We start from the raw sequence: 25947 nt of genomic DNA on the forward strand, positions 1-25947 counted from the left end.
ACAATTGTGTTCTGTGGGTGTTTCCGAGTAGACTGATACCCCATTGCATTGCTTCACATTCCAACCTTGTTTAACATTATCTAGTCTAAATATGGCATGATTCCACCAATTGTAACCTTCTGCATCACTTTCAAAGAATTACTTTTATTTTGAAGACAAACCGCAAATTCCACTATTGTGCCTGATCCTTATTGTGGCTAGCTTCACAACACGTAACCTGGTCTGGTCGAACGTCACTAGCAAGAAGAAGCTAGCTGGTTGCTTATAACGTTAGCTTTGGGCAACAAAGCTAAGTAGCTGACTAGGTATTTATTTTCATGAACTTCAATTTCAATAGGTGAACAACAAGTGGCTACCTAGCTAATACTTACTCACAAGGATTCCTAAATCATTGCTAAGAATAATGAAAATGATTGCAGTTTCTACTGGTCATTGTTTTCAGGCTGGTTGTATTGGTGCTAGCTAGGTACCAAGCTAAAGCTAGCTACCTCAGAAGTTGCGGTCGAACAAAAAAATGCTTCATTACCAACGTGGTATTGTAAACACATCATTCGTGGCCGGTGTTTGCTTGTTTGCATACTTTTTTGTACAGCTTTGACAGTGCTACTGATAGTAGTGGTGGCGCTTGGCTTGCATGTGCAAATTCAGACCACACAACATTCTATAATAGAACTGTGTTATTTGAAGTGTCAAAATAAAAGCGTATTTAAAGTGTCATAGTGTTATCTTTTTTGACACGCAAAGACCCAAACGACGTTCCATATTATGTCGTGAAGCTAATAGCAGCGACGCTATTGCTGTGGAACTCCGGTAGGGAAACGTGACCAGTCGGCGAAAGCCAACATCACCCACGACAGAGAACGGTTGATTGTCAAGGGCAATGAATAACGTTTTTCTTGCCGTTAATGGATTTCACCTTTGAGTTGTCTCGCTGAAATGTTCTTACTCTTTCAAATGACTGCTGGACTTGTTGACTGCTCAATCCACACAGCAGACATTGTGGGCTAGGTTAGGAATGCTGTGTTGCAGTGTAGCGCTACATTTTACGTGGCGTCATTACGTCATGTACCACCTACGTTATATAGGTATGAACGGTAGCTTTGACATAGTTTTCTTAAACCAAATCAAATACAATTTTATTGGTCACATACACATGGTTAGCAGATGTTAATGCGAGTGTAGCGAAATGCCTGTGCTTCTAGTTCCAACAGTGCATTAATATCTAACAAGTAATCTAAAAATTCCCCAACAACTACCTAATACACTCAAATCTAAAGGGGTGAATGAGAGTATGTACATATGGAGGAGCGATGGCTATGCGGCATAGGCAAGGTGCAGTAGATGGTATAAAATACAGTATTTACATGTAATGTAAGAAATGTAAACTTTTATTAAAGTGGCATTATTTAAAGTGCCATTGTTTAAAGTGACTAGTGATCAATTTATTAAAGTGTCCAGTGATTGGGTCTCAGTGTAGACAGCAGCGTCACTGAGTTAGTGATGGCTATTTAACAGTCTGGTGGCCTTGAGATAGAAGCTGTTTTTCAGTCTCTCGGTCCCAGCTTTGATGCACCTGTACTGACCTCGCCTTCTGGATGATAGCGGTGTGAACAAGCAGTGGCTCGGGTGGTTGTTGTCCTTGATGATCTGTTTGGCCTTCCTGTGACATCAGGTGCTGTAGGTGTCATGGAGGGATGGTAGTTTGCCCCCGGTGATGCGTTGTGCAGACCACACCACCCTCTGGAGAGCCTTACGGTTGTGAGCAGTTGCTGTACCAGGTTGTGACACAGCCCGACAGGATGCTCTCAATTGCGCATCTGTAAAAGTTTGTGGGATTTAGGTGACAAGCCAAATTTCTTCAGCCTCCTGAGGTTGAAGAGGCGCTGTTGCGCCTTCTTCACCAAACTGTCTGTGGAACTTAAAACTTTCCACCTTCTCCACTGCTGTCCAGTCAATGTGGATAGGGGGGTGCTCCCTCTGCTGTTTCCTGAAGTCCACGATCATCTCCTTTGTTTTGTTGACGTTGAGAGGTTATTTTCCTGACACCTGACTCCGAGTGCCCTCACCTCCTCCCTGTAGGCTGTCTCGTCGTTGTTGGTGATCAAGCTGTTGTGTTTTCTGCAAACTTGATGATTCCGATATGTTCACTGATATATCGTGCATCCCCACTTAAAATACAAGTTGGCAAAATGCACTATGTCAAACAGTTGTTATTTTGTTTTTTTACCCACGTGAATTATTGCAACACTTGCAACTTATACACGTGTCCCGCTCTCTGAAACGTTCCTTGCTACTGTATTGAATGCACTATGAATACCATCACACAACCCTACCCTTTAAATACAGACATGCTTTCTGTGTTTCTAGATGTAGCCTAGAGCCAGGGAAATGGCTGTATGTAGTGTTGCATCAGCTTAATGACTCATGATATAGCAAGGTTATGTGCTTTAGCCAGCCAGCTATATATGACTCATCTGAGTAGGTAGTCCAGGTTTTATCTATGAAGTAATCTTCTTTATTTCTGACCAATGAAGTGGAGGCTGCTGGCACTGTGTGGCAAATGTAGATCCTCATGCATCAAAAACAGCATTACGTTCCTGGGCAGGCAGGCCACGGCATTCTGCTGTAGTCAGCCTGACACTGAGACACTCAGACAAAACATGAGAGATTAGTTCCTAGAGATTTTCTCCCTAGGTTCTATGTTAGACCACTGAACATCATTTCCCAGAAGTGGATTCTAATGAACGGAGCTGTTAATTAGATGTGAGCAGAGTTGTAATGGTAACGTAATAACAGGTGTCATTTCCTGTGTTATTGTTTCTCAACATGGTTGTGATACTAGGGATTAGGGAGACATTTCAGTGGGGTTTTCCCCTAGGTAGTGTGGAGAGCTGTCCCTTTAAATGGCAGCTAAAGCCAGCTTGTGTTTTTGTGGACGTGTTGCCAGCATGGACAGCCACAGTGGGCTTAGACGCAGAATGATGATGTCATGGTAATCAATGGGGCAGCAGCAACCCAGAGGTGCAGCTTTACGCGCGTCTGCTATGTACAGCCTTCCACACCGAATTGCATCAGACTCTGGGAGGGAGAGGAGGAGCGAGAGCATTGCTAGGAGACCAGTAAACATGGTCTCTCATGAAGGCAGCCTTGAAGCAGTGGCTCACAGCTGTCTTTTTAATTCGGCTCTCTTTTCTCCGCGTGTTGCAGCAAGACTTGCTCTGCCTAGCGCTAACGCCTCTGTCTGTCTTGACATGTTGTTTTGTGTGTGCCTGTGTCAGCTGTCTGTATACTGTGTACTGTCTTTCTGTTTGGAAATTCCTCCTACATGTAGACCGACAAATAATGTGTCTCGTTCCCTCCCTCCCTCTCGCTGGTGTACAGAGTTACTGCTAAGCCTAGCTCTAAGCAGCAGGAAGAGCTTGCTGTGTGTCTACACTGTACTGTAAGGGTGACATCATAGTCTCATGACTGTAGGAGTGCTGGGGGCTGGGACTTGCCAGGGCGGGCTGCAGAGCGAGCCACTGTACAGCAGTGGGAACTAGCCTGAGAAAGAGAGAGCGTTCTGCTGCTACATTCCACCTCTTATCTGATCGGATTCTGCGTCTCCGCTCTGTGGTAAACAGCCACCTACACAGAGCTCTTTAATTAGCCTTCCTTACCACAGACGGCACCCGGCCGACAACCCAGCTGCTCTGGCCCTCTAAATCTAGCGTTTAGAAAAAGAGGCATTACATAAGGTTTTATTTATTTGTTTTATAATCGTTTGCGATGTATTTAATTATAGCAATCATTCAAATCTGGGTTCGCAGAGTTCTACTACAAACTAAAACCATCAGGTTGCAGTTAATAGCCTGGTATTTGAATATATAAGCAGTATATTGTATAGAAGAGAGATATTTTCCTGTCTTTGGAACACTACACTAAAATCCTTGCTCCTTTTTCTTATGAAGTGTTAGATCTCCCTGCTCCTTAGAGCTAAATGTGAGGAGGGTGTTTCGTGTGAGAGCCGAGCAGACAGGCCCCGATCAGAGCTGCTGCATGCCCCTTTAACAGCAGTCTTTTGGGCCAGGCAGGCCGAGGGAGAGGCAGCGCTGTACTGTGCTGTATAGACAGAACGTCAGCCGGAGGGAGCCGTTGGTGCCGGAGCAGGCCGCTTGCTGGCGGGGGGACGGGAGCTTCTGATGGGTTCCAGTTGCCGTGGACCACAGACCCCGGGGGTGTTACCGCTCCTTCCATCTCTCTCTTTCCATTTGGGACTGTCTGCCTCTGCTCTCTGCTGCCGGAACACCGAGAGGAAATTCCATGGAAAAGTCACGCTCTGCAAATCCCCTAATCGCTGGAAGTCTCTAGACGCTGCAGTGTAAAGCTTTGGGAAACACAGCTGCCGCCTGCCTGTCTCTTTGTGTCCCTCAGTCAATGTGTCCTGGCCTGGATGGCCTGTGTCCCTCTGTCTCTGTCTGTTCAGGCTCTGTCTTTTCCCAAATGCTAAGGGAAGTCTCCAACGTTAGGCCAAAGCTTGGCACTCGTCTAGAGGAAGTTCTATAAATATCCTTCCACATCAGCCCTTTCATTTTAATCTACAGTTTTAGTAGCTAGTAGTGTACCCCATAAATGATCATCTGTGTGTCTTTACTGTTATAGCTGTACAATATGGTGTTCATGTTTTCTTTTTTTATTTGCCAGGATAAAGTATTGTCAAACAAGACTCCTAAATTGGACCGCAGCGATGGCGTCAAAGAGATGAAAGAGAAGGCATCCAAGAGGAAGCTTCCCTTCACTGTTGGAGCCAATGGAGACCAGAAAGATTCTGACTCAGGTAAGACTGGAGGGGGAGGGGATGTTACATCACTTCCTCAGCCTGGCAGTGCATGCTGGAAGAATTAAATGAAATTACATTTAGTTTTTTTGTAGAGTTTTTTTTTTTAACCTTCATTTAACTAGGCAAGTCAGTTAACTTCTCTGGGATATGTGGGACAATAGCGTCCCACCTCGCCAACAGCCAGTGAAATTGCAGGGCGCCAAATTCAAAACAACAGAAATACCCATTTTAAAATTCCTCAAACAGACAAGTATTTTATGCCATTTTAAAGATAAACTTCTTGTAAATCCAGCCACAGTGTCTGATTTCAAAGAGGCTTTACGGCGAAAGCACACCAAACGATTATGTTAGGTCAGCACCTAGTCACAGAAAACCATACAGCCATTTTCCAGCCAAGGAAAGGGCTCACAAACATCAGAAATAGCGATTAAATTAATCACTAACCTTTGATCTTCATCAGATGGCACTCACAGGACTTCATGTTACACAATATATGTGTGTTTTGTTCGATAAAGTTAATCTTTGTCCAAAAACCTCATTTTAAATTGGTGTGTTATGATCAGAAATGCATTGTCTCAAACAAACATCCGGGGAAAGTACAGAGAGCCACATCAAATTACAGAAATACTCATAATAAACATTGATAAAAGATACAGGTGTTATACATGGAAATATAGATAAACTTCTCCTCAATGCAACCGCTGTGTTAGATTTCAAAATGGCTTTACGGCGAAAGCACACCTTGCGATTATGTTAGGTCAGCGTTAGTCACAGAAAAACATCCAGCCATTTTCCAAAGAAGGAGAGGTGTCAGAAATAGCGTTATAAATATTCACTTACCTTTGATGATCTTGACAGGAACGAACTCCCAGGAATACCAGTTCCACAATAAATGTTTGTTTTGTTCGATAAAGTCTCCTTTTTGTTTGCGCATTTAGCCCAGTATTCCAAATGCATATAATCATTTGTTCAGACGAAATGTCAAAAAAGTTCTATTACAGTTCGTTGAAACATGTCAAACGATGCATAGAATCAATCTTTAGGATGTTTTTAGCATAAATCTTCAATAATGTTCCAACCGGATAATTCCTTTGTCTTTAGAAATGCAATGGAACGCAGCTACCTCTCACAGGCACACGCGTGATCAGCTCATGCCACTCTGCCAGACCTCTGTCTCAAACAGCTCTCTTTCTCTCCCCCTTCACAGTAGAAGCCTCAAACAAGGTCCTAAAGACTGTTGACATCTAGTGGAAGCCTTAGGAAGTGCAATAAGACCCCATAGACACTGTATATTCGATAGGCAATGACTTGAAAAACGACAAACCTCAGATTTCCCACTTCCTGGTTGGATTTTTTCTCAGGTTTTCTCCTGCCATATGAGTTCTGTTATACTCACAGACATCATTCAAACAGTTTTTAGAAACTTCAGAGTGTTTTCTATCCAAATATAATTATATGCATATTCTAGCTTTTGGGCCTGAGTAGCAGATAGTTTACTCTGGGCACATTTTTATCCAAGCTACTCAATACTGCCCCCCAGTCCCAAAGAATTTTAGAACAAATTGTTATTTACAATGACGGCCTAGGAACAGTGGGTTAACCTCTCTGGGATATGTGGGACGGTAGCGTTCCACCTGGCCAAAAGCCAGTGAAAATGCAGAGCGCACAATTAAAATAAATGACTATAAAAGTCAAACATTCATGAAATCACACATGCAAGATAGCAAATTAAAGCTACACTTGTTGTGAATCCAGCCAAAATGTCAGATTTCAAAAAGGCTTTTCGGCGAAAGCAAACGATGCTATTATCTGAGGATAGCACCATTATAAACAGAGAAGCCTATTTCAACCCTGCAGGCGTGACACAAAACGCAGAAATAAAAATATAATTCATGCCTTTGACAAACTTCTTTTGTCGGCACTCCAATATGTCCCATAAACATCACAAACTGTCCTTTTGTTCGATTAATTCTGTCTATATATATCCAAAATGTCCATTTATTTGGTGCGTTTGATTCAGAAAAACACAGGTTCCGACTTGAGCATCATAACTACAAAATATCTCAAAAGTTACCGGTAAACTTTGCCAAAACATTTCAGACTACTTTTCTAATACAACTTTAGGTATTTTTGTACGTAAATAATCAATAAAATTGAAGACGGGATGCCCTGTGTTCAATACAGGAGTAAAACTGTAGCATGCTTTCTGGTAACGCGCCTCTATCTAACAGTACACTTCAAGTGACCCTCGTTCAAGATGGCCGTACTTCTTCATTACACAAAGGAAAATCCTCAACCAATTTCTAAAGACTGTTGACATCCATTGGAAGCGATAGGAACTGCAAGAAGGTCCTTTAGAAATCTGGATTCCCAATGAAAACCCATTGAAAAGAGTGACCTCAACAAACAAAAAAATCTGAGTGGTTTGTCCTCGGGATTTCGCCAGCTAAATAAGTTCTGTTATACTCACAGACATGATTCAAACAGTTTTAGAAACGTTTGTTTTCTATCCAAATCTACTAATAATATGCGTATCTTATCTTCTGGGGATGAGTAGCAGGCAGTTGAAATTTGGCATGCATTTCATCCGGAAGTGAAAATTCTGCCCCCTGTCACCAAGAAGTTAACTGCCTTGTTCAGGGGCAGAACGACAGATTTTTACCTTGTCAGCTCAGGGATTTGATCTAGCAACCTTTCTGTTACTGGCCCAACGCTCTAACCCACTACCTGCCGCCCCTATATGTGCATACACATATTTAGCAGATGTTACTGCGAGTGTAGCGTAATGCTTTTGTGTTCCCTAGCTCCAACAGTTAGGTAATATCTAACAATACACAGAAATCTAAAAAGTTAAAGAATGAAATTAAGAAATATAGAAATATTAGGAGGAGCGATGTCGGAGTCCAGAGTATAAATATGTGTGTTTGGGTGGATGGGATAGGCCTTGACTAGAATACAGGATATACATATGAAGTGGGTAAAACCGTATGTAAACATTACTTAAAGTGACCAGTGTTCCATGACTATGTACATAGGGCAAGAAGCCTCTTAGGGGCATGGTAGCCTAACCGGGTGGTAGCCGTCTAGTGACAGTGACTAAAGTTCAGGGCAGGGTACTGGGCGGTGGCCAGCTAGTGGTGACTATTTAACAGCCTGATGACCTTGATAAAGAAGCGGTTTTCAGTCTCTCGGTCCCAGCTTTGATGCACCTGTAATGGCCTCGCCTTCTGGATGATAGCGGGGTGAACAGGCCGTGGGCCCAGGTGGCTGAGGTCCTTGGCATTCCTGTGACACTGGGTGCTGTAGATGTGTGCCCCAGGTGATACGTTGGGCTGACCACACCTCCCTCTGGAGAGCCCTGCGGTTGAGGACGGTGCAGTTGCAGTACCAGGCGGTGATACAACCTGACAGGATGCTCTCAATGGTGCATTTGTAAAAGTTTGAGGGTCTTCTGTGCCAAGCTAAATTTCTTCAGCCTCCTGAGTTTGAAGAGGCGTGATGGTTAAGCTCCTGCAGGCTGTTATTTTATAACCTCAAAGAAAAGCTCAAAGAAGACTGTGTGTTTTGGTTAGCCTTGGTTTAATTTGGTTCAACTGTCCATCATTGGGAAAAAGAGAAAAAGGCCACACGGAACATGGGCCAATTAAGTGAGGATTTGTCAATCACGAGGGCCTGAAAAGGTTTTGGGTGAGACACTCTCTTGTGTTATTCTTTAATAAGAGAGAAAGGGGGAACTACTGTTCCAGCTTGTTTGGCTTGAGCTTTGAGGATCTTGAAATGATTTGTTGATGATGGTCTGTGATAACACAGTAATGGAACCCACATCTGTGTGCTGGGTTATTGCGTTGGTTTGAAATGCTTCTGTGAACTTCAACTGTTATTTCTTTGGGTAATATGAAGTCCAAACCATTGTGTACATTTCTCTTTTTGTTTTAGTGACCTTTTTGCAGGATTTTTTTTATTTTTTATTAAAAAGGTATTTCTCTATTTTGAAGATATATTGAATATAGAACCTGTGTTCTCAGTGCAGCTTGAGTGACCAAATCAGGAGCGTAGTCAATTCCCCTGGTTAGTCACTACTATAGTGGCTTGGCTGTGTGTTTGCAGGTGGTAGTGACTCTGTAACCTGTTAGCAGGCTGTTGGCAGAGAAAGGTTGCCTCCCACCTCAGTATCTCCCCTCCCCCTGTCTAGAACAGTGCCCTGATTGTTTATTGTTATGCTACTGTTAGGGTGGAGTCTCTGCCTCTACAGGCTGGATGTCTGTCAGTCTCTCACATCAACTAGGCCATAATTCACTCGTTGGCTTTGCCTGTAATTGATACACTTTCGGGGTGCGTTTTGTCTTCGTGTTCCCTGCCTGTTATCCTTCTCAGTGTCTTTTCCATCCACGTGTCTTAAACCTGGCTGTACAATGGAAACATTCATTAAATGGTTCATCCTTCAGTGTGTTAGTTTTGTCTCCATGTAGTGTGTGTGTGTGTGTGTGTGTGTGTGTGTGTGTGTGTGGTTTCACACACACACTTCCCCTCTTCTGTTGTCTTGGCCTTGATAGCTAGTTCCTTTCATGCTGTGTTATTGTCTATACTAGAGGTCGACCGATTAATCGGCATGGACGATTAGTTAGGGTTGATTTCAAGTTTTCCTAGCAAGCGGTAATCTGCATTTTTGGACACCGATTACATTGCATTCCACGAGGAAACTGCGTGGCAGGCTTGACCACCTGTTATGCGAGTGCAGCGTCAAAAAGACCTTGTGGCACTAATTATCTTCTCAAAAACAATCAATCTTCACATAATCACCAGTTAACTACACATGGTTGATGATATTACTAGGTTAACTAGCTTGCCCTGCGTTGCATATAATCAATGTGGTGCCTGTTAATTTATCATCAAATCACAGCCTACTTCAACTTTGCCAAACCGGGGGTGATTTAACAAAAGCACAACCGTTGCACGAATGTAAATAACCATAAACATCAATGTCTTTCTTTAAATCAATAGACAGAAGTATATATTTTTAAACCTGCATATTTAGTTAAAAGAAATTCATGTTAACAGGCAATATTAAACTAGGGAAATTGTCACTTCTCTTGCGTTCATTGCACGCAGAGTCAGGGTGTCAGGGTGTATGCAACAGTTTGGGCAGTATGTATGCAACAGTATGACATAACATTGAAGGTTGTGCAATGTAACAGTAATATTTAGACTTAGGGTTGCCACCCGTTCGATAAAATACGGAACGGTTCCATATTTCACTGAAAGAAGAAACGTTTTGTTTTCGAAATGATAGTTTCTGGATTTGACCATATTAATGACCTAAGGCTTGTATTTCTGTGTTTATTATATTATAATTAAGTCTATGATTTGATATTTGATAGAGCAGTCTGACTGAGCGGTGGTAGGCAGCAGCAGGCTCGTAAGCATTTATTCAAACTTTACTGCGTTTGCCAGCAGCTCTTAGCAATGCTTGATTCACAGCTCTGTTTATGACTTCAAGCCTATCAACTCCTGAGATTAGGCTGGCAATACTAAAGTGCCTAGAACATCCAATAGTCAAAGGTATAGGAAATACAAATGGTATCGAGAGAAATAGTCCTAAAATTCCTATAATAACTACAACCTAAAACTTAACTGGGAATATTGAAGACTCATGTTAAAAGGAACCACCAGCCTTCATATGTTCTGAGCAAGGAACTGAAACGTTAGCTTTTTCACATGGCTCATATTGTACTTTTACTTTCTTCTCCAACGCTGTGTTTTTGCATTATTTAAACCAAATTGAGCATGTTTCATTATTTATTTGAGACTAAATAGATTTTATTTACTTATTATATTAAGTTTTTAAAAAGTGTTCATTCAGTAGTTGTAATTGCCATTATTATTATTATTATTATAATTATTATATATATATATATATATATATATATATATATATATATATATATATATATATATATATATATATATATATATATATATATATATATATACACACACACACACACACACACACACACACACACACACACACACACACACACACATTTAAAAAGTTGGCTGATTTAATCGGTATCTGCTTTTTTTGGTCCTCCAATAATCGGTATCGGCGTTGAAAAATCCTAGTCGGTCGACCTGTAGTCTATACCCAAAGGAATTTGTTAACCACTTTACAGCTGTCCCCTCCCCCTGACATTGGTGTCTTTCTGATGATCCTGTATCTCCCCTTGATATGGTGAACTCTTTTTCTTTGGCCCGTCATTGTGGGGATAGAGTCTAGACTGTAGCCCAGTAGGCCTGTGTATGGAGGGGTTGTGTTCCCCTGGCCTGCTCCCTTGTGCCTGCAGAAAAGACCAGAGGTGGTCCTGCCACCCAGGTTCTGCTAGAGGAGTCTGGTCCGGCTGTGCTGCTGCAGGCCTCATGTCTGGTGGAGATGAATGTCAAGAGACCACAGAGGGATTCTGAACCCTGGGAAAAAACCGCCACAGGGATTCCAGTAGTGAACTTTGAGGATGTGGAGGAAAGTGCAGGCTGTACAGTCCTCTCCTAGTGGGCTGTGCTTCATATGACCCTCTGAAGGAGAGAGAGCTTCACATTTTTCCACCCTCCTCATCCTGAGTGGAAAAAAACAACACAGAGAACGAGTGATGAAACAGAAACCTCCTTAATGACTGCATAGCTATTTTCTCTTTTGCCCTCCTCGCTCGGTCTCTCTATTGCTTTCTCTTTCTCAATCTGTCTGAGGGTATGGCAGTCAGTCCAGCGTGGCTCCATTTCTGCTCAGAAAAGGAACTACTTGTCTATTGTTTTCACTGTGCTGCGGGGCTGCTGGGAGAATACACCCCTGTGCTTCCAGGTCCTCGTGCTAGTGTGCTGATGGAGAGTTCAGACTGAGGCTATGCTATGTACTCAGTGGTTTTGCATGGCGTCCGTAACACAAATTACCATAGTTGGCCTATGAGGTAATGTTTTGACGCTATAGCTTGAGGCAGCTAAACAAAAAGATAGTGTTGAATTCGTAACATATTGGCTTTTGAGAAATGTACGGCGTGACTACTTTTGATTGTATTGTTCAGCTATGAACGATGTACAAGTCAGACCCTTCACATCTTATTATTTGGCTAGTTTGGATGGAAACAGACCGAGGACACAGGGAAACTCGTCTAACGTGGACTAGGCTATGTACTTCACTTGAAATGCGGAATTCATGCTGTCTCGGTCATTTTCTTACCAGGGATTTGCTGCATTCTGCATTTGTGTGGTCTTTGCTCCGAACCCACAAGATGACAGTGTTCCTACGGTGGTAGTTGTCTAGGACTAGTGCTACCCTGTCAGTCCATAAATTGAAGTCAGTGTGTGTGGTGGAGCCTTATCTGAGTGCATAACATCCATTTCTATGGTTCTAACAGGGCACTCGATCTCTACTGGAAGTTTTCTCCCCGAGGCATCTGTTAGATGAACGATGTAGCTAATTGCAGTGATTTTGCTCTCATCTTGAACACACTGTTTCGACAGTTTGCAAGGCGTTCTTCTAGAGATGGTAGTTTGTGTAGCAGATCATTGTTGTACCCTGTATTGGTGTGGAGACCATCGGCAGGGCTTGCAGCGAGAGTGTAGGAGTCATGGCCAAGGCTCCTCAGCGAGGAGACTGCTCTGGATAAGGCTATGAGGAGTGGGAGGCGGATCAGAGACGGTGATGAGTGCAGATCAGCTGCTGCCAGGCTAGCACACGCATCATCTTCTTCACGATATGGCAGGAATACAGGATGCCTGTCTTATCAGCAGGTGCAGCAGGTGCTGCTTTCAGTAGGGATGGGGACGGGGGGGGCTGCTGGCTTGAGGTCTTCTCCCCCGCAGCCCAAATCAGCCCTGTCTGTCTGCTGCTCACCACCATTATTCAGATCCCTGGAGGGAGAAATGTTTTTGTAATGTTTCATCTCCCATCCTTTGGAAGATCCATGAATTATTCACTGTTACTTGACTTGAAATCAGATTTGGTCCAGGTTCAGTTGTTTTGGAGCTTGTCAGTCGCCACTAGGAATATTAGATAGGCTAGTAGTTGCACTCTGTCTAGACGTTCTGAAACGTTTCCATTGTTTCTCCAGACCATCTTTGACCCCTTGTGTATGGTACCCTACATCAGGATGGCCCAGTGTACATGGAGATAAGGAGGTCAAGCTGTAAGTGGCAGCTCTTTAGTAGGCCAACGTGGTGTGAGAGAAAGCCCTTCGGTTCTCTGCCGATCTGTCCCGCTCTCTGTCATTACCACCACTGAAGACTGTTGTTCTGCACCGACACTTGCCTCTGCTCTCGTCATCGTAGCCAAGCATAAAACAAAGCAGTGACACAACATCCTGTGGCCACTTCCGGTCTCTTCTTCCGTCATTTCCTGTTTGCCGGCTGTGTCTGACTTGCTCTGCTTGACAACGAAGCTCTCTCTTCTCTCCCTGTCTTCTGAGTAGGAAGGAATTGCCTCTCACTATCCCACGCCATGACATTCTCCTGAAGAAGGTGATCTTCATACAGGAGCATGAATGTGTCTGGCTCCTGTGTGACTGGGCGGCGGTGGCGGTGGTGTGTGGTAGTAAACATGCTTTGTTTTCAATCTCAGTCTAAGAAGGAAGACCGAGTTGTGGTGCCAATGTGTTTACACGTTGACCATGAGATCTCAGCCTGATCTCAGCATGAGATCTCAGTCGCCTGTGTCTTCACAGTTGATTCCCATGTTCTACGTAATATAACACAGGCCAGTCCTACGTACACATTGCAGTAAAGCAAACAGCTCAGCAGGTCTACCTCTAATAATAGAACATCACTCTCCCACGGGGCAGGAACCCCAACTGACAGAACTGGTCTGACTATATTCATAGCTGTCACTCAGAGAAAGACAGGATGTTAGCATGCATGATGTCCCAAGTCAAATGATAAAAAGATGAGCTTGTCTTTGTTGTCCTATTGAATTTGGGGACACCAGAAACGGACTAGGCCTACCTGGTTCCTCTGGTTGGGCTGGTTCTGGTTTTGCCTGCCCTCACAGTGGGAAGCTGATAGCAACGTTTTCACAATAGGCTAACACAGTGGCGTCATGGGCCCATTGTAACTTGACTGTTGTCTTGCTGTGGGTCCCGCCCCTGGCCTAGGCTGGCGTTCTTGGGAACAGTGAGGTAGCTTGGTCTCCCTCCAACTTTCCCATCAGATCTCTCAAGTTAAAGGAAAAGTCAAATGCCACATCATCATGACGATGTAAAACGCATGATGTGGCAAGTGACACTTTGTTTCTTGAAAGTCCAATGTCTTGAGAACATATGCATGCATGCGTGGGAGATTGTGGGATCAACCTAGTTGAAGTCACTTTGTATACATAGGCCTTTTGCCAGTGCATATAACAGTCTAAAATGTTTCTTAACTATTTAATTAGAAGTAGCTATGGATGTCTATGGGCTTACATTGCATTTTCAGATTCCTCTGTCTTAATTCCATCCTTGTAATCCATGTGGGATGTGTGTGAGGGTGATCCTGCTGTTTTGTTGTCTTTCCCGTCTTCCCACTGTATCTCATTTACATTGAAAATGGATCACACATGTTTGCGTGCCGCTTAGCCTACTCAATGCATGTCCAAATCTGGTAGAAAAAGCCATTGTAATTAGAGGCTTGTATGTGGTTTGATAGCAGCCCTTTTCAAGTACTGGAGCAGGCTCATTACTGACTGGGGCCCACTGTAAAGGCTTGGAAAAGCAACTCTAGCGTTTTCAGTCCTCGACATCCACCGCCTGAAACATCCACTGCTGTGGTTCATGCTGTTTAAGTCTGAATAAAAAGGAATGTGTCTAAATGGCTCATTCCTTTCAGGATGTGAGTGTGTATCAGGGGTGGGGGGGGTACATTAGGCGTAAGTATTCACAGATGTTAGTGAAAGTTCATCAGCTCTGACTATGGAAAATCTCTGGAAAGGGTTTTGTCACCGGAAGCGTCAGCTGCCATGTTTCCTACTCCTATTAATTCTGTTTGTGGCCTTGAGCAATCCACTGTGTTGAGAGCTACAGCGAGCAGGCTTGTAGATCTCCCCTTTTGATTAGACAATGTGTGTTGTCTCCATGGACGCAGTTGAAGGCCATATGTCATTTGTTTTTATTGACGGCAAAACGTTTTGGAAGGATCTTGTAGCTGGCACAGTTTGGACTTGTTCGAACATTGACGGAGCGTACCTCCAAATCGTCCAGCAGTTGCAAGTGTCGAGTGTTTATGTATTCATGTGTCTCAATCGTAGAGTAAGACTGACATTGCTATGGAGATTTGATAATTCCTCATGACACTGAAAATAATTGATGGGGCGTGTCTTTGAGGAGCAGCTGCTTTTGTCCAGCAGCAAGTCGCCATTGTGGTGACCTTGACTCGGCCACATTGAAATGAACACCGGCCATTTTGTAATCACTGTCACTCTGCCAAGTCACACCCCCTGAGAGAGACAGAAACATCAGATGGCCAATAGTTGACCCCTCCCTCCCTCTGGGGCAGCTGGGTTTAAATGCCCACCACCATCCGCTGCCTCAGAAGATGGATGCGAGCTAAACTAGACTAGAGATTGGTAGGGGTTTCACCTAGGGGGTTCCTTAGAACATCACCGAGGACACTTATCTGACCTGTTGCCATGGAGATGTTGAATGAGCATTATCAATGACTGTTGTGGTCAGAATTGAAATCACTTCAGTTTGACACGCTGAAGTAAAAGCCGATATAACCTGAGCAATTTGCTATCCTGTGTTTGTATGTGTGTCTGTGCTACCCATAGGCCTCACATTGTCCGTTCCCCTCTCTCCTCACAGAAAAGCAAGGTCCGGAACGGAAGCGCATTAAAAAGGAGCCCACCAACACCAGGAAGTCAGGCCTGCCGTTTGGGATGGGCATGCCAGGGATCCGGGCCGGGTACCCCCTCTCTGAGCGGCAGCAGGTGGCTCTTCTCATGCAGATGACGGCTGAAGAGTCAGTCAACAGTCCAGGTGCGTGTTTGTCATGGATGCCACGTCTCTGAGGGTTCAGCGGGGGGTGGGATGGGGGGGTGCTGTGTCCCTGGTACTTAGAGTCCCAGCCACACTTTTGCTCCATGCTTCATTAAAGAACAGACCACACTGCTTAATTAGAATTAAATTATACAAGATAACCCTCATCAATTTCCATTACTGCAGTGAAATGGACCTCTGCTGTCTTAATCCACTGTTCATTTCTGTGTCTGGCTGGTTGTGGGGAGATTTTTGGGCTCTAGAAGTTGGTATCACGTTCCTGTACGGTAAATTGTTGCTGCTTTGTTTTAGGATGTAGCGTTCAACCATGAGGGAAATGAAAGTAGTTTACCCCAGGGATGGAGTCTGAGGGGTCCTAATGGTGCCATATCAGATCTGGTCCAAACCACACTATCCAGACCCAGGCTTTTTCTTCATTTCATATCTGCTATCTGTATTTAGATGAATCGGATCTAGCGTTTCCTCTTCAAGTGCTGTACTTACGCTCTGTCTTAAAAACATTGCGATTAAAATGTTTGGGGAAACGGCGGCTTTAGTAGGCTATTTCCTCTTATTAAGTAATAGCGCTGATCTGTGTGTTGGTGATTATGTTGTGCTTCTGATTTGGGTTATATGTTTTCTGTTAGTATTATTTGGCGGGTTGCTACTGTTAAGACAAATGAATCTGTGCCTGAGTTTTGTTCCTTAAAGACAGAACCCAGACGAAGTGAGTTTCAAATAGCATTCAGGACCACGCTCTGCAAACTCAATAATGTACATGTGGTTAAGGCTTTGGTTTAATCCACTAAATGTGATGAAATGATCTCGAGCAATTGGGAGTCTTGGAGTTCTCCTCCTGATGTCTTGAGCAAGAGTGCCACCTACAGGCGATGGAGTTGTAACAGTTGTTTTTCAATGAAATATTCTGCACTGTTACATAATGGTACTACTGTAATATGTAGCCCTATGCTCATTTGGCTCATGTTTTTACTATAGAACTGAATCATGCCAATTCTATTAAAACTCTGTTTTTGTCCTGTTCTTGTAGACACAACACCAAAGCATCAGTCACAGTCAAGTCTGGGCCAGAAGGGAACGCCAAACTCTGCATCTAAAACCAAAGACAAAGTAAACAAGAGAAATGAGAGGGGCGAGACGAGGCTGCACCGGTCAGCCATCCGCGGAGAGGCACGCCGCATCAAGGAGCTCATCAGTGAGGGAGCGGACGTGAATGTAAAAGACTTCGCAGGTGAGTCGCTGCCCCTGCAGGCTGGTGGTCATCTTACTCTCTCTGCTCCTCCTCTCTCTTCTCTCTCTCTGCTCCTCCTCCTCTCTCTCTCTGCTCCTCCTCTCTCTCTCTCTCTGCTCCTCTCTCTCTCTCTGCTCTCTCTCTCTGCTCCTCCTCTCTCTCTCTGCTCTCTCTCTCTGCTCCTCCTCTCTCTCTCTCTCTCTGCTCCTCTCTCTCTCACTCTCTCTCTCTCTCTCTCTCTCTCTCTCTCTCTCTCTGCTCCTCCTCTCTCTCTCTGCTCCTCCTCTCTCCTTCTCTGCTCCTGCTCTCTCTCTCTCTCTGCTCCTGCTCTCTCTCTCTCTGCTCCTCCTCTCTCGCTCTCTGCTCCTCCTCTCTCGCTCTCTGCTCCTCCTCTCTCTCTGCTCCTCCTCTCTCTCTCTGCTCCTCCTTCCTCTCTCTGCTCCTCCTTCTCTCCTCCTCCATGCTCCTGCTTTTCACCTCATATCTCCATACTTCTGTATTTATGTAAATAGTTGCACGTTTCTTTGCTTCTCTAGCCATCTAAATTGTTCATAACTGGGTGCTATAATAATTTTGAATCCGACATTTGAGAAACATTAGAGCCGTTATATAACTGTGTTTGGGATTCACAGGCTGGACTGCACTGCATGAAGCGTGCAACCGAGGCTACTACGACGTGGCCAAGCAGCTGCTGGCAGCCGGTGCAGAGGTCAACACCAAGGGCCTGGACGACGACACCCCTCTGCATGACGCATCAAACAACGGGCACTTCAAGGTAACTCCAGCGTTACTCATGTAACGATGCGATTGCTCATGTAGAAAGCCAATTGCCGCGTTTAGGTCCGAGACCAATGTTTCGATGTTTTTGTTTCTTTGTAGGTGGTAAAGTTGCTTTTAAGGTATGGAGGGGACCCTCGACAAAGCAACAGAAGGGGTGAAACCGCGTTGAAGGTTGCGAACTCCCCAACGATGCTCAATCTGTTGCTTGGAAAAGGCACGTATACCTCCAGTGAGGAGAGCTCGTCAGGTGTGTGACATTTTATACCATGAGTAGCTCTGAACACCTTCACTCTGCCATTTGTTACTTGTATTTTAACTTCCTTGCTTTTCCTTTCACCACTGGGTGTGACAGATTTTTGCTGTTCTTTAACTGTTATTTATCTATTTTTCAGAATCCTCAGAGGAAGAAGATGCCCCATCGTTTGCCCCATCTAGTTCGGTTGATGGCAATAACACAGACTCAGAGTTTGAGAAGGGCCTGAAGCTGAAAGGGAAGAAAGGGCTGGATCAGCCCCTATCCACAACAACCACCCCCGTCAAGGACGAGTATGAGTTTGACGAGGACGATGAGGAAGAGCGCGTCCCTCCGGTGGACGACAAGCACTTGCTCAAGAAAGAGTTCCGTAAGGAGTCTCCCAATGTCACGAAGGCTGGCGGCTTAATTTCAGTACCGAAGGGGGAGGTGGTCAAAACCTATTCCAAAAGCAACTCGCTCACACCAAAGAAGGCTGTTAGACGGATTCTCTCTGACAGCTCAGACGAGGATAATGGGACGTTGTGTTTCACACCTATGCCCACACCACGGCAACCAGCGCCACCTACTAATACCAAGGCCCGGGACTCTGCTACACTGAGCTCTAAACAGCAGAAAGAGAAGACTAAAGTTAAGAAGAAGCGGAAGAAGGAGACAAAGAATAATGTCAGTAAGGAGGTCAGATTTGGTAAAGTCAATGACAAATTCTGCACTTCTGACTCTGATTGTGGGGACATAGGGAGTGAGGATGATGAAGGCTCTATGAAGAGCTCAAACTGTATAAAGGACTCCACAATGAGCCTAAAAGAATCCTCTGCGTTCAGTACTCACTCTGCATCCTCTTCCTCCTCTTCTCATGGAAGCATGAGCTCTCAGAAACTGACACCCTCGCTGACAGAGCATAACCCAAAGCAGTGGAGGACAGACGGCTGGAAGACTGTGTCATCTCCTGTATGGTCAGATGTAAGCTCCCTCTCTGACTCGGTTAGAACAAGGCTTTCCAGTGAGTCGGACTACTCCTCTGCCGACTCGAGTGTCGAGTCAGTGAAACAGGTGAGAAAGAAAGCACAGGAAAACAGAAAGAAAAACAATGTGCACACCAATGCACTAGACAAAAAGAACTCTGACTTTCACAAGAACTCCAACACAGATAGTACGGTCTCCAAAACAGATAAAGATGGCAAAGTGTTGAAAAAGCATAAAGTCAAACACAAGCACAAAAACAAAGAGAAAGAAAAGGCTCCCAGTTTAGTGCTCAATCAAGACATGAACGAGAAATTTGTTAAAAGCTTCTCGTTTGATTTTGATGATTCAAGGCAAAAGTCACTCCTTGTTGAGACTGAGTCCCCAGCTGAAAGCAAGGTCAAGCTGTCGAAACATGAAAAAGAGCATTTGAAAAAGGAGGACAGGTTGTCGAAAGGCAAATCTGAGGACAGAGACTGGTCTTCTGGAAAAGAGGTGCAAAGAAATGCTAAAGAGGAGAAATCCAAGAAAACAAGAGAGTCCACCAAGGAGAAACCTAGCAAGGAGGAGAGGGAAAAGCCCTTGAAAACTGAAAAAGAAAAGAGCCTCAAGGAAAAAGAGAAACCCAAGGAGGAGAAACAACAAAAGACTCATAAAGAGGAGAAGAAGAAAAAGTCAAAGGACAAGTCATCTAAACCAGACAGGAAGAGCAGTGAGCAAAAAGAAGAAAAACATATTAAGGTGGATAAGGAGAAAAATGCCAGGGAGGAGAAGGAAAAATCTAAGAAAGAAAAGGTTCTGAAGGAAGAGCCTGATTATGAAGTCTATGATGTCAGTAACCGTTTCTTAAACCTAGAAGACACCAAACTCAGTGCCTCAGACGACCACCACGACCGATGGGCATCAGACCTTTCCTCTGACTGCGACCTATATGGAGATGACAGCTGGGATGCTCCTCCTGTGAAGGACTACAAAGAATATAAAGCAAACAACACTGTAAAGCTGATCGTTGAGACTGAAAAAATAGAGAGCAGAGACCGGAGGAAGGAGAACAAAATCAAAGACAAGAAATTAGATCATAATGACAAACGGTCAGAGAAAGAGCCTACCTCCAAGAAGAAAGAGAAAGACTCTTCAGAAAGAATCTGTGACAAGAAAAAGGATTTGACCGAAAAACAGAAACTGAACTCCAGCCACTCTGTGGAAAAGGAGAAGAAACGAAAGGAATCTGCAGATACTGTCAAAGAGAAGAAAGAGAAGGACTCCACGGACAGCAGTAGAGACCGAAAAGATTCCTATGAGTTCACTAAAGAAAGAAAGGACTTGAAAATCAAACAGGAGTCTATAAGAGACGATTATGGGAATGAGGCCTCCTTCAAAGAAATTGAACCTGTCAGCAAACCATGTGAAATTAGAGAAAGGAACCACTCTGGAAAAGAGAAGGACAGAAAGGGAGATGGGGTGGAAAAGAGAGAAAAGACTAAAGCTGACAAACACAAGGAAAAGCCTAAAGACCGATCCATAGAACAGGACAAGGAGAAGCCTGAGAGGACCTCAACTGAGAAGCTTTTGAAAGAAAAAGACACAGACAGAGGCTCTAAAGACAAGAAGGAGGGAGCTAAAGACAAACACAAAGACACACACAGCAAAGACAAGGACAGGAAGGTGTCTTCAGAACAAACTAAGGACAAGAAAGAAAAGGCTTCGCAGGACAAGCATGCTGACCGGGATAAAGATGTCCTTGAGGTGAAGAAGGAGGAGCGAAAACCTGAGAAAGTTAAACCTGAGAAAACATGGTACAAGATCGCAGACATTTTCACAGATGAAAGTGAGGATGAAGAAGACAATTACAATGGGGGTGTGGCCAAGTTAAGTGATTCCCTTGGGTTGTCTGATTCTCACAGGAAAGACTCCACATCTGACAGGGATGAGCTTGATCACTTCCAAACGGAAAAACCCAGAAAATATTCTGCTGAGGCCAAACACACAACAGAAAAACAGAAAGATAAAGACCACAAGAAAAAAGACAAGACCACATTTGATATGGGGAAAGAGAGGAAGGGTTCCTTAGAGAAACACAACAAAGATAAGAAAGTAAAGGACTCTGTTGATGCAAAACACAAAGAACACAAAGACAGAATGTCTGTGGACTCAAACCAAGAGAAGAAAAACAAGCAGAAGCTGTTGGACAAGAGGGACGCCAATGAGGAAAAGACCAAGAGTAAATATAAAGACAAGCAAGATCATGTTAACGACAGAAAGCCCTCAAAGGGGAGTGGGGAAAATGAAAAGTCGCTCTTGGAGAAACTGGAGGAAGAGGCCATGAATGACTACAAGGATGACTCCAATGACAAGAACAGTGAGTTATCCTCAGACAGCTTCACTGATCAGGTTCATGAGCCAGTGCTCAGCAGCTACTATGATTCCTCCAACATCAGCCTTCCAGACATTACTGATGAGAGACGAGACTCACTCTCCATATCTAATCCTCAAGACAAGTTCAGAGAGAAAGAGAGGCACCGGCATTCATCTTCGTCATCCTCCAAAAAGAGTCATGACAAGGAGAAGGACAAAGTCAAGAAGGAAAAAGGGGATAAACAAGACAAGATCGAGGAAATAAGAGAATCCTATGGACGCAGAGAAAGTCTGCCCTTCGAGAAAGAGCCTATGCCATTAGAAGCGGACCCTTACACATTTCCATTTGGGTCTAAGGGTGATAAAGATGATTTTGAGAAGACATTGGAGTTTGAAAAGGAGATGTCTAAAAAAGCTGACAAAGACAAACTGAGTACTGTCATCAGTGATAAGATCAAGGACAAAAAGAAAAAAGAGAAACATAAGGAGAAAGTCAAAGAGGAGAAGCACAAGTACACGGATGGCTTCGGATCACTTAAACACTCCAAGGAGGAGATTAAATCTGGATTGAAAGAGAGTTCTCAAATTACCAATTTGAAGGAAAGATCAAAGGAAGACAGTCCCAAATTTGATGTGAGAAAAGAGAGAAATCGAGACTCTTTGGACAAAGACAGTAGGGTGGACCATGTTAAGTCCAAGGTTAAAGAAGAAAATGAAAAAGTAATTCAGTCTAAAGACACAGCTCGCAAAGACAACCGTCCACGTTCAAAGCTTCTGGTTGATGGGGATCTCAAACTAACCAGCTTTGGGCAAATGTTAGGTTTAAAAGACCAGGAGATTGAAGAACGCCATAAGAAGCATAAGGAGAGGATGAAGCAGATGGAGAAACTAAGACACAGATCAGGGGATCCTAAACTTAGGGATAAAACGAAGTCCACTGAGGAAATAAAGAAAAATCGCAATGAACTATCATCAAAAAAATCTAATAGTTTAGAATCTGCATTGAAAGAGAAGAAGCTCAAAGATGTTGGTCTCCCAGCCCAAATTATGTCTCCAGAAAGAAAGCCACAACCCATTGACACTCAAAATTCAAAGGACTGGCTTGCAGGCCATCAGATGAAAGAAAATCTCCCTGCCTCACCTCGGCAAGATCAGAATAGACCAACGGGTGTTCCCACCCCCACATCTGTAATCTCTTGTCCCAGCTATGAGGAAATCATGCAGACGCCACGGACTCCATCCTGCAGTGCAGAGGACTACCCTGATATAATGTTTGATGGGTTAGATTGTCAGAACTCATCAGCCATGGCCATGTCTATGAATGCCTGCTCCCCATCCTTCTTTGACAGGTACTCCAACTCATCACACACCTTCCAAGAAGGGACTTGTATAACTCCGGCTAAGAATCTCCAGTTGCCCCTTGTCAGCCGATCGGCTTCGTCTGATGTTAGAAGACCCCTGGAAGATGAGTTCAAAGCTGAAGCTGGCAAGTTTCTACAACACAGTTTGCCAGACGCCTCTGAGTTTGACTTGGCAGCCTCCCAGCCTCCAGAAGACAAGGCAGCATCAGTGGAAAGACTTGAATGCCTGTCTCCTCCTTACTTCTCACCTATTAGAATGCTGTCTCCCGGGCTGGAACTTGCCCAGCCTGCACTAGATGGGGCCACCACAGCAATGGCTGGCACAGAGACCTGTGAACACCTACCTGAAAGTGTCTACAACAACTTCCTGATGAAGCCCTCAACGCCAGTCCACAGACCTGACCCCCAGGAGCCGTGTCTGGACATTGCTGCTCCACCCACCCCTGCACCTGCTGCTCTTCCTCCCCTGGATATTGATGACCTTTCTGAGCCTCATCAAAGTGAGCACAGTCTTGTTCCCTCTGACCCAGTCAGTGGCAGTGAGTATCTGCCCCCTGTTGTTGAGGAGGAGGAGGAGGAGGAAGAAGAGGACTACGAAGAGGAGGAGGGGGAGGAGGAGGAAGACGAAGAAGAGGAGGAGGAGGAAGGGGACCTTGAAGAACCAACAGATGCTGATCATCATGCTGCTGAGGAGACGACGGACGTCTGCTCATTCTCTCCTCCAAGGGTTGAAGAGCCTTTGAGGAAGGGCTGGGCTGAATCTCCTGAGAGAAGGGTTGCAGAGGTACATCAGTTGACTCCCTCACATCCACTACCCAACCTGGTGGAGAACTCCAGTGATCATACCATCAGCTGGAACTGTGAGATGATTTTGAAATCTCCTCAAAGGAATTATGGGGAAATAGAGGCAGCTGTCTCCAAGATAACCAGCCCCTTCTCGCATTCAGACAGTGATTTGCAGCCCATTACTGCCATACCTGGCCATCCATCAGTGACCCCTCCATATGCTGCTTACAGGTCTTATGTGTCTGACCCTGACTTTGACGAGCAAAAAGAGGCTGTGGAGGACATTCCAATTTCTCCAGCAAGACCTGAAATGACACCTATGGAATTGGAACCAAACTACTTGACAACCACCTCATCCTCCACAAGGTTAGAGTCTTTCTTCACAGACTGCAAGCCAAACTTGGAGGATAATCACCAGATGGACTCAGAGCTTTCTTGTGCAGTACAAGATGGCAGACAAAACTCCCATGGCTTTACTTCTGAGAGCCATATGCCTCTAGCAGTAAGCAACGAGCCAGTGGTGCCCTGGACAGACCCGTTCTCAGCTACAGTGGATGAGCTTGATGATCTTGGCCCTTTCTCTCTACCTGACCTCCCTTCTCTCTCCCTCCCGACCTCCCTGCCAGACAAGGAGATGCCAGAGCTTGACGTCAGAGATGCAGTGCCAACCGACTACAAGCCTCCACCTGCTCATATAAGGCCTCCTGCGATTGAAACAATAGAGGGCGAAGAGCTTATGGAAGTTGACCTGCCTATCCTGGCCAAACCCCTGTGCCCTTCCGCGGTCCTACCACTCAATGATTCTTTGCAGGATTTGGTTGTGCCCTCACCAAAACACAATTTCCAGCCAGAATTTGAGTCTGAGCCTCAGAATGTCCCTGAAAATAACTTTGTGAAACCACAGGTCTTTGAAAACAGAGCCACATATGAAGAGACTGATGAGAGTGATGGAAACATGATGTTCTCAGCTGTTAATACAAACAATACTCCGCATCACAGGCAGATGTCACTGACCGAGTCATTATCAGTTGTAATTACTCCATGTATGGACTCCTTGACAACTGTTAAACCAGAACAAAGTGGGCAGGTATCAGATCCCTTTGTTGGGCCAACTTGCAGTCCAGTCCCCTCAGTTCCTCTACCAGTTGCTGTCACGATTTCTGGTACAGTCCATGTTTCGGAGGCTCTTGAGACAACATCTAAGCTCACGGTCACTCTGACAACATTGTCAACTGACCTTCCCAAGAAGGTGGAGGAGATCCCACAGAGGATGACCAGAAACAGGGCCCAGATGCTGGCAAAACAGGAGAATACCACCACCACCACCACCACAAAAAAGCAGAGTAGTAGAGTAGTAGCAGAGAGTACAACCCCCACCACTATACCTGCTAGCGTGATACCTCCATCTGCCCCTACCCCTGTCACCATGAGCATGGCTGTAACCACAACCACCCCTATTCCCACCCCTACTTTTGTCCCCTTTGTTGTTCTGGAGAAAGAAAAGGAACTTGTCACCACCATCTCCACCACAGCAACCATTACCCCGACTCCCCCGCTGCCGCCTCCTGTAGTGGTCAGCAAAACTAAAGGGCGGCCTGTGGAGGAAGAGGAATCCCAGACGCAGCATCCACGCAAGAGGAAGTTCCCGAAACCGCAGGTTCAGCTGGTCAACACAGCCATGCAGCAGACCAGGGAGATGATTCAACAGACGCTGGCTGTCATTGTCAATGCCATCAAACTGGATGACATAGAACCCTACCACAGTGACCGCTCTAACCCTTACTTCGAATACCTGCAGATACGGAAAAAAATAGAGGAGAAGAGGAAGATCTTGTGCTACATCACACCACAGGCCCCTCAGTGCTACGCTGAGTACGTGACCTACACAGGCTCCTACCTGCTGGATGGCAAGCCTCTAAGCAAGCTGCACATCCCAGTGGTGAGTCCCTCCCTTCCCCTACAAATGTTCACACATCTGTTGATTCATAGATTTTATTTCATTACAATGATACACGTCAAGTAACTGTCACCTATAATAACCTAACAGCACATTTACAACAAAAGTTTGAACTTTGTTGCAATGGAAAGATTTGTTACATCATGACCTCAAATAATCATTGCCCTGGTTTCTCAGATTGCTCCACCTCCATCGTTATCGGAGCCCCTGAAGGAGCTTTTTCGACAGCAGGAGACAGTGAGGGGGAAGCTGAGACTGCAGCACAGCATAGAGAGGGTAAGAACACGGGCTCACTGTACCCTCCCTAATATCTATCCTTCTCACTTCTGAAGTCGCACTGAGAAGGAGTGCTTTGAACGATCCTTTGATGAATGTTCAAAGCTGCTATGTAATAGAAATGCAACTGCAATATGCATTTCTCCAACCAAGC

General features: G+C 44.7%; 1 protein-coding gene across 6 annotated transcripts in view; it reads left to right on the top strand.

The window, feature by feature from the left end:
- The window catches only part of LOC110506421 (ankyrin repeat domain-containing protein 11), a 148763-nt gene that overhangs the window by 115061 nt on the left and 7755 nt on the right, over positions 1-25947 (top strand). For 5 of the 6 annotated variants that reach the window (XM_021586017.2, XM_021586016.2, XM_021586015.2 and 2 more), the window contains 7 exons: positions 4684-4816; positions 15640-15813; positions 16862-17062; positions 17695-17837; positions 17942-18089; positions 18235-25499; positions 25695-25793. In XM_021586017.2, the coding sequence (XP_021441692.2) occupies positions 4684-4816; positions 15640-15813; positions 16862-17062; positions 17695-17837; positions 17942-18089; positions 18235-25499; positions 25695-25793 (8163 nt within the window). The remainder of the gene's footprint in view (positions 1-4683; positions 4817-15639; positions 15814-16861; positions 17063-17694; positions 17838-17941; positions 18090-18234; positions 25500-25694; positions 25794-25947) is intronic. The other variant, XM_036964476.1, reaches the window with a different exon arrangement.

This window comes from Oncorhynchus mykiss, chromosome 26 (genome assembly GCF_013265735.2).
Source record: "Oncorhynchus mykiss isolate Arlee chromosome 26, USDA_OmykA_1.1, whole genome shotgun sequence".
NCBI lineage: Eukaryota > Metazoa > Chordata > Actinopteri > Salmoniformes > Salmonidae > Oncorhynchus > Oncorhynchus mykiss.